General features: G+C 44.0%; 1 protein-coding gene across 6 annotated transcripts in view; it reads right to left on the bottom strand.

The window, feature by feature from the left end:
* NLGN1 (neuroligin 1) overlaps positions 1-17,586 on the bottom strand; it is an 896,776-nt gene that overhangs the window by 11,748 nt on the left and 867,442 nt on the right. For all 6 annotated transcript variants that reach the window (XM_056565209.1, XM_056565208.1, XM_056565210.1 and 3 more), the window contains one exon: positions 7,441-7,653. In XM_056565209.1, the coding sequence (XP_056421184.1) occupies positions 7,441-7,653 (213 nt within the window). The remainder of the gene's footprint in view (positions 1-7,440; positions 7,654-17,586) is intronic.

The following is a 17,586-nucleotide window of genomic DNA, read 5'->3' as shown; positions in this document are numbered from 1 at the left end:
TGGGAGTTGTACTACCTAAAAATTTAAATAATAAAGGGAAAAAAAGTTAAAACACACACACACTATTAACCTCTTAAGGACGTAGGGCGTACCTGTACGCCCTACGACCGGTCCCGGTGTTTAAAACGGTGTCACACCGTGACCCCGCATCTCACCGGGTCGGTCCCGGCTGCCATTCATAGCCAGGACCCTGGGCTAACAGTGTGCGGCACCAATTGTTGTGACGCGTGCTATTAACCCTTCAGACACGGCGATCAAAGTTGCCCGCCGAGTCTGAAAGTGAAAGTAAACACTTCCCGGAAGCTCAGTCGGGCTGATCGGGACATTGCGATAAAATCGCGATTTCCCGATCAGCTAGGACGCGAGTGGAGGTCCCCTTACCTGTCTCTGCCGCGTCTGATCTGGGTTTTATTGCTCCAAGCCTGAGCTACAGCTACAGCAATCGAGCTCCTATCTCGCTGATCCATGCAAAGCTATGGCTTTGCAGGGATAAGCATAAGAGATCAGTGTGTGCTGTGCTATAGCACTGCAAAAAAAAAGTGGAAAAAAAAGTTCACAAAGGTCATTTAACCCCTTCTCTAATAAAATTTTGAATCACCCCCCTTTTCCCTTAGAAAAAAAAACTGTGAAAATAAAAATACACATATGTGGTATCACCGCATGCGGAAATGTCCGAACTATAAAAATATACCATTAATTAAATTGCACGGTCAATGGCATACGCGCCAAAAAAAATTCAAAGTCCAAAATAGTGTATTTTTGGTCACTTTTTATATCATGAAAAAATGAATAAAAAGCGATCAAAAAGTCTAATCAATACAAACGTAGTACCGATAAAAGCTTCAGAACACGGTGCAAAAAATGAGTCCTCATACCGGCCCGTACGCGGAAAAATAAAAAGTTATAGGGGTTAGAAGATGATAATTTTTTTCATATACATTTTCCTGCATGTAGTTATGATTTTTTTCCAAAATATGACAATATCCAACCCATATAAGGAGGGTATCATTTTAACTGTATGGACCTACAGAATATACATAATGTGTTATTTTTACCGAAAAATGCACTGCGTAGAAACGGAAGCCCCAAAATTGACAAAATTACCGTATATACTCGAGTATAAGCCGAGTTTTTCAGCACGATTTTTCGTGCTGAAAACACCCCCTCGGCTTATACTCGAGTGAACTCCCCCACCCGCAGTGGTCTTCAACCTGCGGACTTCCAGAGGTTTCAAAACTACAACTCCCAGCAAGCCAGGGCAGCCATCGGCTGTCCGGGCTTGCTGGGAGTTGTAGTTTTGAAACCTCCGGAGGTCCGCAGGTTGAAGACCACTGCGGCCTTCAACATCATCCAGCCCCCTCTCACCCCCTTTAGTTCTGAGTACTCACCTCCGCTCGGCGCTGGTCCGGTCCTGCAGGGCTGTCCGGTAAGGAGGTGGTCCGGTGAGGAGGTGGTCCGGGCTGCTATCTTCACCGGGGAGGCCTCTTCTAAGCGCTTCGGGCCCGGCCTCAGAATAGTCACGTTGCCTTGACAACGACGCAGATACGTCGTTGTCAAGGCAACGGCTCTATTCCGGGCCGGAAGCGCGGAGAAGAGGCGCCCCCGGTGAAGATAGCAGCCCGGACCACTATCCCACCGGACCACCTCCTCACCGGACAGTCCTGCAGGACCGGACCAGCGCCGAGCGGAGGTGAGTACTCAGAACTAAAGGGGGTGAGAGGGGGCTGGATGATGTTGAAGGCCGCAGTGGTCTTCAACCTGCGGACCTCCGGAGGTTTCAAAACTACAACTCCCAGCAAGCCCGGACAGCCGATGGCTGCCCGGGCTTGCTGGGAGTTGTAGTTTTGAAACCTCTGGAGGTCCGCAGGTTGAAGACCACTGAGGGCGAATGATGAGAAGAGGATGATGAAGGGGGGGGGGGGGATGATGAAGGGGGGTGGGGATGATGAAGGGGGGGGGGGTGTGGGATGATTACAAGGGGATGATGAAGGGGGGATGTGTGGGATGATAAGGGGATGTGTGGGATGATGACAAGGGGATGATGAAGGGGGGATGTGTGGGATGATGACAAGGGGATGATGAAGGGGGGATGTGTGGGATAAGGGGATGTGTGGGATGATGACAAGGGGATGATGAAGGGGGGATGTGTGGGATAAGGGGATGTGTGGGATGATGACAAGGGGATGATGAAGGGGGGATGTGTGGGATGATGACAAGGGGATGATGAAGGGGGGATGTGTGGGATGATAAGGGGATGTGTGGGATGATGACAAGGGGATGATGAAGGGGGGATGTGTGGGATGATAAGGGGATGTGTGGGATGATGACAAGGGGATGATGAAGGGGGGATGTGTGGGATGATGACAAGGGGATGATGAGGATGTTAATGACGGGTCTGGATGATGACAGGGGGGGATGAGGTATTTCCCACCCTAGGCTTATACTCGAGTCAATAACTTTTCCTGGGATTTTGGGTTGAAATTAGGGGTCTCGGCTTATACTCGGGTCGGCTTATACTCGAGTATATACGGTACATTTTTTCTTCAATTTTGTCGCACAATGATTTTATTTTCCGTTTTGCCGCGGATTTTTGGGTGAAATGACTAATGCCACTACCAAGTAGAATTGGTGGTGCAAAAAATAAGCTATCATATGGAATTTTATGTGCAAAATTGGAAGCGTTATGATTTTTAGAAAGTGATGAGGAAAAAATGAAAATGCAAAAACGGAAAAAATTCACACAAAATCCTGTAAATAAACGGCCGGAAATTCCCACGAAGAAAATGATGGTCAGAACTTGCCTGACTTGGGAATTCTTATTAAGTTATTATAGGGGAATCATGTAAGTCTGAAAAAATATTCCACACTAATAAATGCCCATTACTCTTAGTAAATCAGGGCCTAAAAGTGATAATTAAACATGTAAGTATATATAAGTAATGGGAAAGAAAAAAGGCCATAAAAATACCATACTTTTTAAAGTAAAAGCATACCATACAGTTTATTTCTGTAATCACACATCTTCATTCATACATTATTGACCATTGTGTGTTTTTCCCCAAAAACAGTACCTCACCTGTACACAGGCTTTTTATTTTCTAACCCAATCCTTTTTAATGTTCTTGGTATGTCATCATGGATCTAGATTTTATCTAGGAAAAAACTGTAGCAATATGGCACTTAAAGATATGTGCATTCTTAATTTCTCTCTAATTTCAATTTATCCTGAGATGTACTGTGTGAGATTGCCAGCTTTTTACAACAACATGATTTGGCGGCACTCTGTCAAGAGACGTATACACTGTGTTTGACTATGTGTGGACAACCTGTGATAGTTATGTAAATTACACCTTTTCAGTATTCAGATATCATGTCATAATATTGGGTTTAATTGGTTTTCAGAGAGTCTTTAACCAAATTACTGTTAAAATAAGTGTGGACACTTCTGCAGTGCGGAAGATTATTCTGTCATTCTTTAATACACATTTAATGGAGCACCAGAAAACAGACAAAAGAAATGATTTTTGAGCGTCATACTATATAAAACAAAATAATGTTCAGAATATTTTCAGGCAACATCCCAGGGAATGGAAATCTTTTTAAATACCAAGTGTAAATCATATTCATGATAAAATCCCAATCAATTCTAAAGGGATGATCCTTTTAACACTTTGAGCCCATGGCCCGGCTGTCAACTATAAAAGTATTTAATGCAAATTTATAGATACTTTTAGAAAAACTATGAATCAATTTACTTAGTAGAGCCTTAGTAGAGTGCAGAGACTGGAGCTAAGTCCAAAAGCTGATATGTCCACATTTGAAGTTCCTTTTTAAAATAATTTACTTAAAATGTATACATAATATAGACTGAAGCATATACTGATCAGCTATATCATTCAAAACATTTGACGTGAATAATATTATCTTGTGAAATTGGCCCTTGCCAAGAGATTATATATATATCCGCAAGTGAACAGACAGTTCAAGTTAAAAATAGTAATGATCTGACCAACTTTGTCAAGGGCCAAATTATGATGGCTAGATGATTGGATCAGAGCATCTCTACAATGACATGCCATGTGGGATGTTTTTGGTATACAGTTGTTAGTATCCACCAAAAGTTGTCCATAGAGGAATAATTAGTGATCAAGTAGCATGGTCATAGATGTCCATGGCTCAATAATGTACATCAGGAGCAAAGCCTAGTTCATCTGCCCTAATCCTACACAAGAGGTTCTATAGCACAAACCAATGTAAATGTTAATGGTGGCTATAATAGAAAGTTATCAGTGCATTGCAGCTTGATGTGTATTGGGCTGTGTAGTAGCAAGGTCATCAGAGTACACAAAATGCCTACAATTAGTATGGGGACATCATAACTGGACCAAGAAGCAATTAAGGAAGTTGGTTTTACATCGTGCGGATGTACATCACTTACCTGATAAAGAGATTGTACCTTATACACTATGGGATGTGCTGAAAAGTGAAAGCCCTACCTTATAATTTTGTAGGGCTCAAAGGGGTTATCCAGCAGCAGGGACCTTTGGCCATTGCACAGTATCTAAAAAAACAAACCTTTATTCATTTATTCACCTCCAGCATTCCCGCCTCTGGTATCCCACTCTAGACCCCGGCCATGATCCTCTTTATGTCAGATATCGACACCTGAACTCGGAGTGACATCAGGGACCATAGAGTACAGCCCCTTGGCTAATCCATGGCTATAGCGATGTACTGTCTCGGCCAAAGATTGTCTAAGAGGCAGTATGACTAAATGAAAGTCTTTTTGAAAGTGGTGCACACAGTATATGAAAAATTATTTTTTTTTTACAATAAGGGACATGCCACTTATTTTTGAAGATGCACAGAAAGCACATTCATTTTGTAAAACGGACTTTTAATTGTTTTTAACAATGAATATACTGTATGACATAGCCTTAAGTTACTAGATTATGTTAATTAGTATCTTGTGTACAGACGTGTCCACCCGTAACTTTCCTTTAGTTTAGTTATGGATTCCTTTTTTCTCATGAAAACGATTCAGCACAATATCATAACATGTTATCAGAATACACAAAAGGCTTCAGTTACATAAGAATAAAAAGTTGTCCACATATAGACAAACAAAACTTCTCAGACCAGAGTGAAAAGCTGGTAATTTCACACCATACATTTCACAATATGTACTGAGTTTATAGACAAGATAAGATATATTTTTATGTCAAGTATTAAAGGGGTTCTTGTATTTTTTTTTTAATCTACTGGTGCCAGAAAGTTAAACAAATTTGTAAATGACTTCTATGAAAAAAATCTTTACCCTTCCAGTACTTTTTAGCAGCTGTATGCTACAGAGGAAATTATTTTCTTTTTGAATTTCTTTTTTGTCTTGTCCACAGTGCTCGAGAAAATCCCCATTGCAAACCTATGCTGCTCTGGACAGTTCCTGACACGGACAGAGGTCTCAGCAGAAAGCACTGTGGACAAGACAAAAAATTCAAAAAGAAAATAATTTCCTCTGTAGCATACAGCTGCTAAAAAGTACTGGAAGGGTAAAGATTTTTTTAATAGAAGGCACTTTTCATAAATCTGTTTAACTTTCTGGCACCAGTTGATTTAAAAAAAAAAATGTTTTCCACCAGAGTACCCCTTTAAGTACCAGATGAACAGAGTTTGGTGGGCTGGGAGAACAGACTGTGTCTAGGTGTCATTTCTTGTTTAAAGGTTGGGTCACACATATCACAACAAAGCGTATTTCACATTACGGGCTGTAAGAATTCTGCTGTAGATTCTGCTATGAGCAGACACACAGGGCTAACCAGTCGCAAGCCTGTCTGTGCAGTAAGGTTTGGAGGCTGGTCCCAGCTCGCCGACATCAGTCACTAGCAAGATCTCTGCTTCTTGCGACTACAACGCTTGATCCAGCCTCCAAACCTTACTGCATGCATATACATTGCCAGGAAGCCCTGTGTGTCTGCTTGTAACCACAAGAATCTACAACATATTTCCCACATGTGTGTGTGACCTTACTCTAAAAGTAAAACTTTAGAGAATCCCTATAAAAAGGAGCTTCCATCACAGTGTATACTCCTGCCTCGACCCTCAAAAATCAGCTGCAAACTGTGGAAAACCCGAGCTGCATGGGACACATTTTTCTTACAGCACTACTGGAGCATTATATAGCCCCTATTGGTATTAAATGGTTGTCCATATAATAACATGCTCAGTCCTCGAAGGACAAAGATACTCTTTATAGCTGCTTTTCATTTTGTGGATAAGAAGATCAACGATGGCACCACCTAAAAGTACAGGCTCAGAAGTATGATGTGTGAACCTGTAGCAATATAGTAGTCATCCGGACCAATTATACTGAGTCAAATACGGAGGTGCTAGGACGTATACAAAAAGATGTATGCGTAATAATTCAGTAAGAAGAAACAACGAAAGTATCTGCACTCACCGCTAGTAGACTCTAAATTCCTCCACGGGACTTAACCAGGGACGCCGGGTAGCAGAAGCTGTGCGCGCAGTAAAGCATTTCTTCCGGCCGAGTCTACTAGCGGTGAGTGCGGATGCTTTCATTGTTTCTTCTTACTGAATTATGCTTTTCATTTTGACAAACAGAACAGAGTCTTCAAAAAGATATTCACTTGTATGAGCCTATACTAACTCTGTCTAAAGTTGCCTCCTCAAGCCCCCAATATATATAGAACATTATACATTTAGGTAAAATGCAAAGAGATGCATGCATACGTAACTCCTTTATATCCTGAAAATCTATGTTTAGCTTAAAGTACAGCAGGCCAACATACACCCTGCTTTACTGCACAGAAAGGAGTCGCACAACCCTTTCATTCCATTTCACTGGGTGGAACTGAAAAGGACAAGGAAAACATAACTGAGAGTCAAATAAAATATGACTACAGGTTCAAAGCTTTGACAATTTGGAATCATGGATGCAAAACATTTAAACTTCCTTCTCACAGACAGTAATAAATTCCACTCATGAATTTTCAGTGAGTATGTCTTATCTTGAAACTCCTCTTTTAACCCAGATAATGTTTCCTGAGCAGCAACCATTAAAATAAAATTGTATTTTGCTTTTACAAGTGAAGGTTTCTTGTTAGAAACTAAACTTGCCACTAAAGAATGACAGAATACAATTGACCTCATTCAGTGTGGTTCTTAGGATATTGGAAAGAAAAAAAACTTAAAAAAAGAGAAAAACACCTTTAAAAGAAAAAGACATGCACAACCGATATGTGTTCATTATGTAGAAACATCTAAAAAAAATACACAATGTAGCCAGAAACACTGTAATAGCACAAAAAGATGTCAACAGAAACATGATAGTGTCTGAAATAAAGCGGTGAAGCCAGAATACAGTCACACACAGCCGCATGCAGACACCGAAAATGACAAAATTTGCAACCTGCATAATACCTTTGGTTGAATTGCTCCAACGGTTACCTTCTGAATAATGGGACAAAGTCAAAAGATTGACACATGATGCACCAGCACCAGATCCAAAAACTGTTATTCTTAAAGGATCACCACCAAAGAATCCAATGTTTTCACTAGTCCAACGTAAGGCTTGAATGAGATCAAGAAGGCCATAATTTCCCTTTGCTGCTTGATCCCCGGTGCTAAGGAAACCTGCACAAGAATAAATGTAAACCATCAATAAAATGTTTTTTTTTTTTTTTTTTCTGCAAAGCAATATCAGTCAATGGTTCAGTTTTATCTTCATATCATTTATTTGAATTTCAACAACACTTTACATAATATTCATATCTAAGAAATAACACAAGTGTGACACTGTAATGACAGACTTGGAATGATCTACCGATATAGAGATATTACATGAATATTAGGTGGGAACATCATCAGTTAGTGAAAAGGTGTCATTGAAATAACTGTGATGATAATAATCGTATCAAATATGCAATAACTATGTGCACTACGGTTGTAGGTAATATTCCACCTGAATGGCTTATCTCCACTCTAGCTATTTGAAAAGGTACTTCACACCTTCTTTCTGTCAGTGGCATTAGGGCTCATTTACATATGTTCGGCCTCAGTCATCTTTTCCCAACGTTGCTTACTAAATAGCAACAAAGAGATACTCATGTTAAACTTATCCCATTCATTTGAATGGGACAGTTCACATTCTTCTGGCATAGAAATTGAGAATGTGAACTATCCCATTCATATGAATGCTTGGACATGCCGGACTGGGGGGCGCAGCTTGCTGCCTTCTCTTGTCTGGCGTCCAAAGACAATGGACGCCGGATGCTACACAACTGATGACAACTGATGCACGTTGTCATCAGTTGTGGCACCAGTTGCGTTGAGACTTAGGTTGAGTTCACGTCTACCGAACACCGGTCATATGTGAACCCAGCCTATCAATCCTGCACACAGACATAGATCTAACAATTAAGAATGTTGTAAAACATATTCGGGAATAATACCATAAATGTAGAGATATTTTACAATAATCTGAATAATTTTAATGGAATAGTGCTTCTTACATACCAGTAATATGCCTTGATTTTTTTATGCGGTGTAAACCTGGCCTAAAAGGTACGCCATTTACATGTTGTATAGGAAATGCAAAACTGTAAAACTATAGCACAATAAACTTTGCACATTTTCATAAATAAATCTAGGGTTTAGAAATGGCATGCTTCTGGTGGCAAACACAGTGTTTTCTTATTATTGTTGCCAGTATTATTCTGCTAGGTCACAGTAGCATAGCTATAAGGGTGGCAAAGACAGAAATTGCTCCTGGGTGGCAGATCCCCTTGATAACATTTGCTCATTTGACGTTTCAGCAGACAGGCTCCTGTTTAAGCAGCTTAGCATCAGGGAAGCTGCCATCAGGAAAAGAGATATCCTGATGGGATTAACCCATTTAGGCCCATTTGAATACAAATGATCCCATACTTGTTTGGCATCTGCATATAGCATTCTTTGGTTATGTGCTTTCTGGAAGGAAACTCTGTATAACAGCCAATGTAAAATGATAAGATTAAAATGATAAAATAGAATAAAAACCTATCCCAGACTACAAGAAAGTACTGTATTATAAGATCTTAGTAGAGCTGCTAAAGATGTGTGTGTGTGTATATATATATATATATATATATATATATATATATATATATATATATATCGGAATGCTGTAGTATATCTTGCAACTCAAGATCAGTCCTGACCACACCTTTTGTTTGGAATTTGTTTGGCCAGAAGAAATGTCACAAAAACTGCCTCATAGAGTAAAAAACTTGATGGGGTCAGGTTTCAACCCTGAAGTGATATGTCACTATCTTTCAGTGTGTTTTTCTCGCTCCCACTAAAGTTAGTGGAAGCAGCATTAGTGGACAGAGATACCACACTGTTTTGAATTTATGGCATTTTCTGCATCAAAAATAGTGTGTTTTGAGTATCTGTGAACAAACCCTTAGTTTTCCATTATTTTTATCTGCTGTATATAGTGTATGTTATAATATACTGTAGTTGTGTTTTATTAAAAATGGGATTCAATTTTAATTCATCTGGTATTGCAATCTGTCATGAAAGGGGTACTCCGGTGCTTAGCATTTGGAACAAACTATTCCAAACTCTGGAGCCGGCGCAGGGAGCTCGTGACATCATAGCCCCACCTCCTTATGACATCATGTCCCGCCTCCTCAATGCAAGTCTATGGGAGGGGGCGCCATCACGCCCCCTCCCATAGACTTGCATTGAGGAGGCGAGGCGTGATGTCATGAGGGGGCAGGGCTATGACGTCCCGAGCGCTGGGTCCAGCGTTCAGAGCAGTTTGTTCCGAATGCTGAGCAGTGGAGTACCCCTTTAAGGAGAGAAAAAAGCTTCTATAAAATTATGGTTTATGATTCTTTACCAATTCAGACTTTAATTTCCTACTTGGTTATTTAATTTCCTTTGTAGTTCCTATTAGTTTGCCTCATATTATCCACATTCTTTTATTGTCAATGTGAGTTATGACAGTGTGTTTGCTATGACCTGTATGAGTAATTGTCGTAGATTTTTTTTATTGTCTTTCCTTGAGTAAGATAATAAGAAGTCGTGTTTATGTCATTGTTACAGTGACATTAGCGCTGAAAATAAAAGACAGATGAAGCCATTGACATATTGAATGACTTTTCTGAATTAATGTTCAAGACCATGCTACTAAACTGGACCTGCTTGGATTCAATAATGAGATAAAACATGTCAAAACCACATGAAGGTGAACAAACTTTCTTGACGGTATTGATCCGAAAATCAGTTTTTTTTTAGAATGATAAGATCACTGAAAATACACCCCACAATAAAATGTTCATAAAATGTGAGGGTACATTCCTATGCAGCAGAGTTGTTAGGAAATTTTTGCGACAACCTCATTTATCCAAATACTGAAAGACATTCAGATGAACTCGCTGTACTCGCTTTCTGCTACAAATCTTCCATCCAATATGTTATAAGTGTTGCTTATGGACGACATTTTGCCGTTCGCTGTAAAGTACAACACAACACAAGGAAAACATATTTTGTGGATAGAGGAAAAAGTCCTAAAAAAAATGGGGGAGATTTATCAAAACCTCTCCAGAGGAAACATTGCTGAGTTGCCCATAGCAAACAATCAGATCACTGAAAAATGAAAAAAGGTCTCTGAAAAATGAAAACTTTTCCTCTCGACAGGTCTTGATAAATCTCCCCCTAAACCTCCAAGGGAGTTTTTTTTTTTGTACAGGTTTTCTTTGGTTGGGGCAGTGGAAAAATATGTTTTTTAGCTTTTGCTTGGAGTTACTTTAAACCAGCATGATGCTATACATACTAAGGCCAAGTTTCCACTTGTTTTTTTTTCTGGCAGTTTTTGGAATACTGCCACTGCAGTTTTTGAGCCAAAGGATAGGGGATAAGATGCCTGATCGCGGGTGTCCCGCAGCTGTGGACGACCGCGATCATGCACGCTGCACCTGTTAGTAATCAGTCCCAGGAGCTCCAGGCCTGATTACGGTCGACCGCAGGGCCGGCGGCGTGTGACGTCCCGCCCCCGCCCCATGTGATGTCACGTTCCGCCCCTCAATGCAAGCCTACGTGAGGGGGCGTGATAGCTGCGGGACTCCCGCGATCAGGCATCTTAACCCCTATCCTTTGGATAGGGGATAAGATGTGTAAGCACCGGAGTACCCCTTTAAGCAAAAATAAAAAATAAAAATTCACTTCACAAGTGCAGAAATCTTCCTGAAAAGTAGTATATTTTTTCAGCATTTATTTTTCCTATTGGGAGAAAAAAGTCAATGACCTTTTTTTGCTAGTGTGAACAGACTATTACTTTACTGACCCAGTCACAAAAAAATATTCTACGGTTTCTTGCTAATTTGTTCATAAAGTGTGGTGAGGGTGTGATGAGGGCAGATGGAATTACCCTAGGGGCAGATGGCATTAACCCCTTGTGTACGTGATGCCAGAGCATGGTTTAACCTCTTCACCACCCACAGGTATACCGCTGGATCCTGGGCTAGGCATGGGGGCAAATAATGACTCCGACGCCAAGTTACAGAACAACGGCAGCTTTACTGAGATAGACAGGTGTAACAGTCTTAACAGTTTAGCCAGGCCCAAGGAGGTGACCAGTGACTTCAGAGACCTTAGGGTTCGCTGGGACTTGTAGTGGACTTGGATAATTTGATGCAGGACCACGCTGACTTGACACAGATTAATCTTAACTGACTTGACTGAGACTGACTAGACAGACTTCACACTGTTTGTTGTTAACCAGGTTTTGGTGTTCACCTGTGGGGTAGTGGACTTGTGGATGTGTGGCTGCGTGGTAGGCTTTAGGCCTCCTCAGGACACCAGACACTCTCTCTGGACTTGAACTGTTCCTCAGCAGAGCAAGAACTAACTAGCTAGCTTCTCCCAGTGTTTATATGGGGGAGACTCTGAAGGGGTCCCCCTGTAGGTCACATGGCCACTGGTACCTTCCTTGGCTACAACACATGGCAACTGTATTAGAGGTATATAACACTATATACACTTTACATTGATTATTATAGGAATTTAACAATATTCACAGAACATAGTTTAGGGGGGGAGGGGCAGGGGTCACTGAATAGAGTCCGCCTGACAGGGCAGCAAGGGTACAGGGGTGCAACTTCTGTACTGGGCCACTACAAAAGATGAAATTAATAAACTAGTCTCTGAATCTAATCTGTGTATTCTAGTGTAGGGCCTGGGGTTATATTGATTTAGAATATACCACTCTATCCTGAGCATACAAGTGTTACGGGTTATCTGGAGTGTTTCTTTAACTGAATCTGCATGTAGAATAAAGTTGTATAAAGTTTTTCAATATAAATAAAATTATGCTGTAACAATTACTACAAGGAAAGTATAATAACATAGTTAATTAACTCCAACTAATCACCATTTCTGCTCCATGTTTATGTCTGAGGAGTTCGGCTCAATATTAGACTGATAACATTTCAATTAGCAGTTTCACATTTCTAAGACTCATAAGACGTCCTGATAACAAAGTTATAATACAGCGCCGCTGTAAAAACCATTTTCTTTTGCTCATGATATTTACAACCGTTTGGACACAGACATACAAGGAATTTGATGTATTTGTTTTTAATTTGCATGAAGTCATATTTGCAGCCAGAAAACCATTAGCTATATGAGCCAGTAGTCTGTAGATATTTTGCAGTAAATATAAATGTCCGCCTACTTTTCGGGCCAAGCGTGGTTCTTTCTGTTGTTCCACTTAATTTAACATCTTGGCTTGTAGCATCTGTAGCAGCACTGAATATTAATGTTAGTTATGAATGTGGCATTTCTTTTTTTTTCTTTTTTGTCATAATGTCACTTCACATTGTGCCATCTGTAACAAGCTTTTAACCAGTTGCCCATTCAGATTATACTATAGTGTCTTTTATAATTAATGCACACAGCATAGCCATGCATATATCACCTGCACTATGCACACAGAACCTTTACAGGTACCATAAAATGATGCCTACATAAGGCAATGTGTCTGACCTCATCATCTTCAGAACCGAAACACAAGTGTCCCTTCAGAATGAAGCAGCAGGCCATGTATGCATGCTGCCATTCTATTTATTATGATATATATATATATATATATATATATATATATATATATATATATGAGAGCTGACAAAGATAGCTCCCATAGGCAGTAAACATGGGTCCCCTTTCTCAAGATCATAGGGTTTCCTAGCATTCAAACCCCTTAAGGTCAGACACATGTGCCCTATCTGGGATATTATAGGCTGGAATACACCTCCTAATGATACCCAGTTAGACAATGGGAAACGATCTATGAGGGGCACCCTCTAAATTCTAGCATAGGACTCTTGGGAGCCCATCCTGCTATAGCTATCAGCTTTCTTCCACCAACTATGACCTTCAGGCAGCCTTTGAAATGAATACTCCAGCTAAAAAAAATGTATCAGCAAAAAGTGCATAGCTGGTATGTTACACTCTGCGCTCTGGCTGCGCTCTGGCTGAGTCCCTGTGTCCCTGTCTGCTGGCCTGGAATCCCAGCCCGTCACTCACCATGCTCAACTGCCACCTCCTCCCCTGTGTCTCAGCTCCAGTGCACGCGTCCCCGTCTCCTAGGGCGCACGCGCACCGGAGCTCTGAAATTTATAGGGCCAGTACGCCCATAATTAATGTCACACCTGTCACTACATTATAAAGTTCCTTGCGGCGGGCTCTGGTGAAGACCAGCGCACCTTAGACTCCACTCCCCGATACGGTCAGTGTTATCAGCCACACAGGTTAGAGGATCCCCGTCCAGCTCCGTTACATGGTCGATCTGTATATTTGTTACACACCATGCAGTAAAATACATAAATACTGTGACAAACTCGGGTGTTACACACTCATGAGAATTTCCATTTGCAGCATCTGAGATGGTTGGCACACTTCACAGTGCAATCCAAACACAGCAATGTCAGTTTATTCTTCCTCCACAAAGAAAAACATTGAAAACACTATGCTCATATGAAAAAGAAAAACAAAACAGCTTGGCTGGGCGATAATACAGGACAGCATTTCTAAGTATTTATTTGGAGCCTACTTGGGTTCCTCCAGGCTGAAGCTCCCACAGGCCTGGCCTAGCCTGTCTCTTACATTGGGAGCCCTATCCTGAGAGACCAAGCCCTCCTTTCACAGAGGTCCCTCCAGTGGCTTCTAACAAGTCTAACCAACCCCTAGCTGGAGTGAAATGCAGCTGAGTGGAAGTTGCTCTTCCCAGCTCCAACTTGCAGCTCAAGGATTTAGGCTTTAGACCCAACCGTACCAGGAGAAAAGCCAGTTTTTCTTATTTAAGTCCTCTTCAGTAACAATACACCATGATGCATACAGTATATGTTACGCCTAGCGCTCCGGGTCCCCGCTCCTCCCCGGAGCGCTCACGGCGTCTTTCTCCCTGCAGCTCCCCGGTCAGCGCTGACCGGGAGCGCTGCTCTGCCATGGCCGTTGGGGATGCGATTCGCACAGCGGGACGCGCCCGCTCGCGAATCGCATCCCAGGTCACTTACCCGTTCCCGTCTCCTGCAGTCATGTGCTGGCGCGCGCGGCTCCGCTCTCTAGGGCGCGCGCGCGCCAGCTCCCTGAGACTTAAAGGGCCAGTGCACCAATGATTGGTGCCTGGCCCAATTAGCTTAATTGGTTCCCACCTGTTCCCTGGCTATATCTAGTCTCCTCCCTTGCACTCCCTTGCCGGATCTTGTTGCCTTAGTGCCAGTGAAAGCGTTCCTTGTGTGTTTAATAGCCTGTGTACCAGTACCTTTGCTATCTCCCCTGACTACGAACCTTGCCGCCTGCCCCCGACCTTCTGCTACGTCCGACCTTGCTACTGCCTACTCCCTTGTACCTCGCCTTTCTTCAGTATCTTCAGCAGCCAGAGAGGTGAGCCGTTGCTAGTGGATACGACCTGGTCACTACCGCCGCAGCAAGACCATCCCGCTTTGCGGCGGGCTCTGGTGAAAACCTGTAGTGGCTTAGAACCGGTCCACTAGCGCGGTCCTCGCCAATCCCTCTCTGGCACAGAGGATCCACCTCCTGCCAGCCGGCATCGTGACAGTAGATCCGGCCATGGATCCCGCTGAAGTTCCTCTGCCAGCTGCCGCCGACCTCCCTACATTGGTCGCCCGACAAGAGCACCAGCTGTCGTACTTGACCACCATGCTACAGCAGCTCCAGTCACAGCAACAGCAGCAACAGTCACAGCTACAGCAAGTTCAGTCTCAGCTACAGCAGCAACAACCATCTCCTCCGCCAGCTCCTGCACCCCTTCCGCAGCGACTGGCCACTCCTAGCCTCCGCCTGTCTTTGCCAGACAAATTTAATGGGGACTCTAAGTTTTGCCGTGGCTTCCTTTCGCAATGTTCTCTGCACTTGGAGATGATGTCGGACCTGTTTCCTACTGAAAGGTCTAAGGTGGCTTTCGTAGTCAGCCTTCTCTCTGGAAAAGCCCTGTCATGGGCCACACCGCTCTGGGACCGCAATGACCCCGTCACTGCCTCTGTTCACTCCTTCTTCTCGGAAATTCGAAGTGTCTTTGAGGAACCTGCCCGAGCCTCTTCTGCTGAGACTGCCCTGCTGAACCTGGTCCAGGGTAATTCCTCCGTTGGCGAGTACGCCATACAATTCCGTACTCTTGCTTCTGAACTATCCTGGAATAATGAGGCTCTCTGCGCGACCTTTAAAAAAGGCCTATCCAGCAACATTAAAGATGTTCTGGCCGCACGAGAGACTCCTGCTAGCCTGCATGAACTCATTCATCTAGCCACTCGCATTGACATGCGTTTTTCTGAGAGGCATCAAGAGCTCCGCCAGGAAAAAGACTTAGATCTCTGGCCACCTCTCCCACAGTCTCCACTGCAATCTGCGCCTAGGCCTCCCGCCGAGGAGGCCATGCAAGTGGATCGGTCTCGCCTGACCCTGGAAGAGAGGAATCGCCGTAAGGAAGAGAATCTTTGTCTGTACTGTGCCAGTACTGAACATTTTCTGGTGGATTGCCCAATCCGTCCTCCACGTCTGGGAAACGCACGCTCGCACTCTGCTCACGTGGGTGTGGCGTCTCTTGATGCCAAGTCGGCTTCTCCACGTCTCACGGTACCTGTTCGGATTTCCACTTCAGCCAGCTCTCCCCTCTCAGCCGTGGCCTGCCTGGACTCTGGAGCTTCTGGGAATTTTATTCGGGACTCCTTTGTGAATAAATTCCGTATTCCGGTGACCCGTCTTGTCAAGCCACTCCGCATTTCCGCGGTCAACGGAGCCAGGTTGGACTGTACCATACGTTTCCGCACGGAGCCCCTTCTTATGAGCATCGGATCTCATCACGAGAGGATTGAACTTTTGGTCCTCCCCAATTGCACCTCGGAGATTCTCCTTGGACTTCCCTGGCTTCAACTTCATTCCCCAACCCTGGATTGGTCCACTGGGGAGATCAAGAGTTGGGGGTCCTCTTGTTCCAAGAACTGTCTAAAACCGGTTCCCAGTAACCCTTGCCGTAACTCTGTGGTTCCTCCTGTATCCGGTCCCCCTAAGGTCATTAAGGACTCTGCCTGCCACAGGAAATGCCCTTCCCCCCCTCCCAGTTCCATCAGGCAAGCTTCTGTGTCCCCTCATGGCCCTCGTCCTGGTGTCACACTGCCCCGTGCCAGGTCTCGCCCTCTGCCCTCTCTCCCCATTCCTACTCCTGCGGTTCTGCCTGCCGTTGAGGAATCCCTCCATCCTTTCCCGGTGTCCTCATCCCAGGGGAGGCAGTTACCCGATAAAGAGAAGGGGAGACCTAAGGGGGGGGGTACTGTTACGCCTAGCGCTCCGGGTCCCCGCTCCTCCCCGGAGCGCTCACGGCGTCTTTCTCCCTGCAGCTCCCCGGTCAGCGCTGACCGGGAGCGCTGCTCTGCCATGGCCGTTGGGGATGCGATTCGCACAGCGGGACGCGCCCGCTCGCGAATCGCATCCCAGGTCACTTACCCGTTCCCGTCTCCTGCAGTCATGTGCTGGCGCGCGCGGCTCCGCTCTCTAGGGCGCGCGCGCGCCAGCTCCCTGAGACTTAAAGGGCCAGTGCACCAATGATTGGTGCCTGGCCCAATTAGCTTAATTGGTTCCCACCTGTTCCCTGGCTATATCTAGTCTCCTCCCTTGCACTCCCTTGCCGGATCTTGTTGCCTTAGTGCCAGTGAAAGCGTTCCTTGTGTGTTTAATAGCCTGTGTACCAGTACCTTTGCTATCTCCCCTGACTACGAACCTTGCCGCCTGCCCCCGACCTTCTGCTACGTCCGACCTTGCTACTGCCTACTCCCTTGTACCTCGCCTTTCTTCAGTATCTTCAGCAGCCAGAGAGGTGAGCCGTTGCTAGTGGATACGACCTGGTCACTACCGCCGCAGCAAGACCATCCCGCTTTGCGGCGGGCTCTGGTGAAAACCTGTAGTGGCTTAGAACCGGTCCACTAGCGCGGTCCTCGCCAATCCCTCTCTGGCACAGAGGATCCACCTCCTGCCAGCCGGCATCGTGACAGTATATATCTTTTCTAT

Source organism: Hyla sarda, chromosome 3 (assembly GCF_029499605.1).
Source record: "Hyla sarda isolate aHylSar1 chromosome 3, aHylSar1.hap1, whole genome shotgun sequence".
In the NCBI taxonomy this organism is placed as follows: Eukaryota; Metazoa; Chordata; class Amphibia; order Anura; family Hylidae; genus Hyla; species Hyla sarda.
This window is presented reverse-complemented; position numbering and strand designations above follow the sequence as displayed.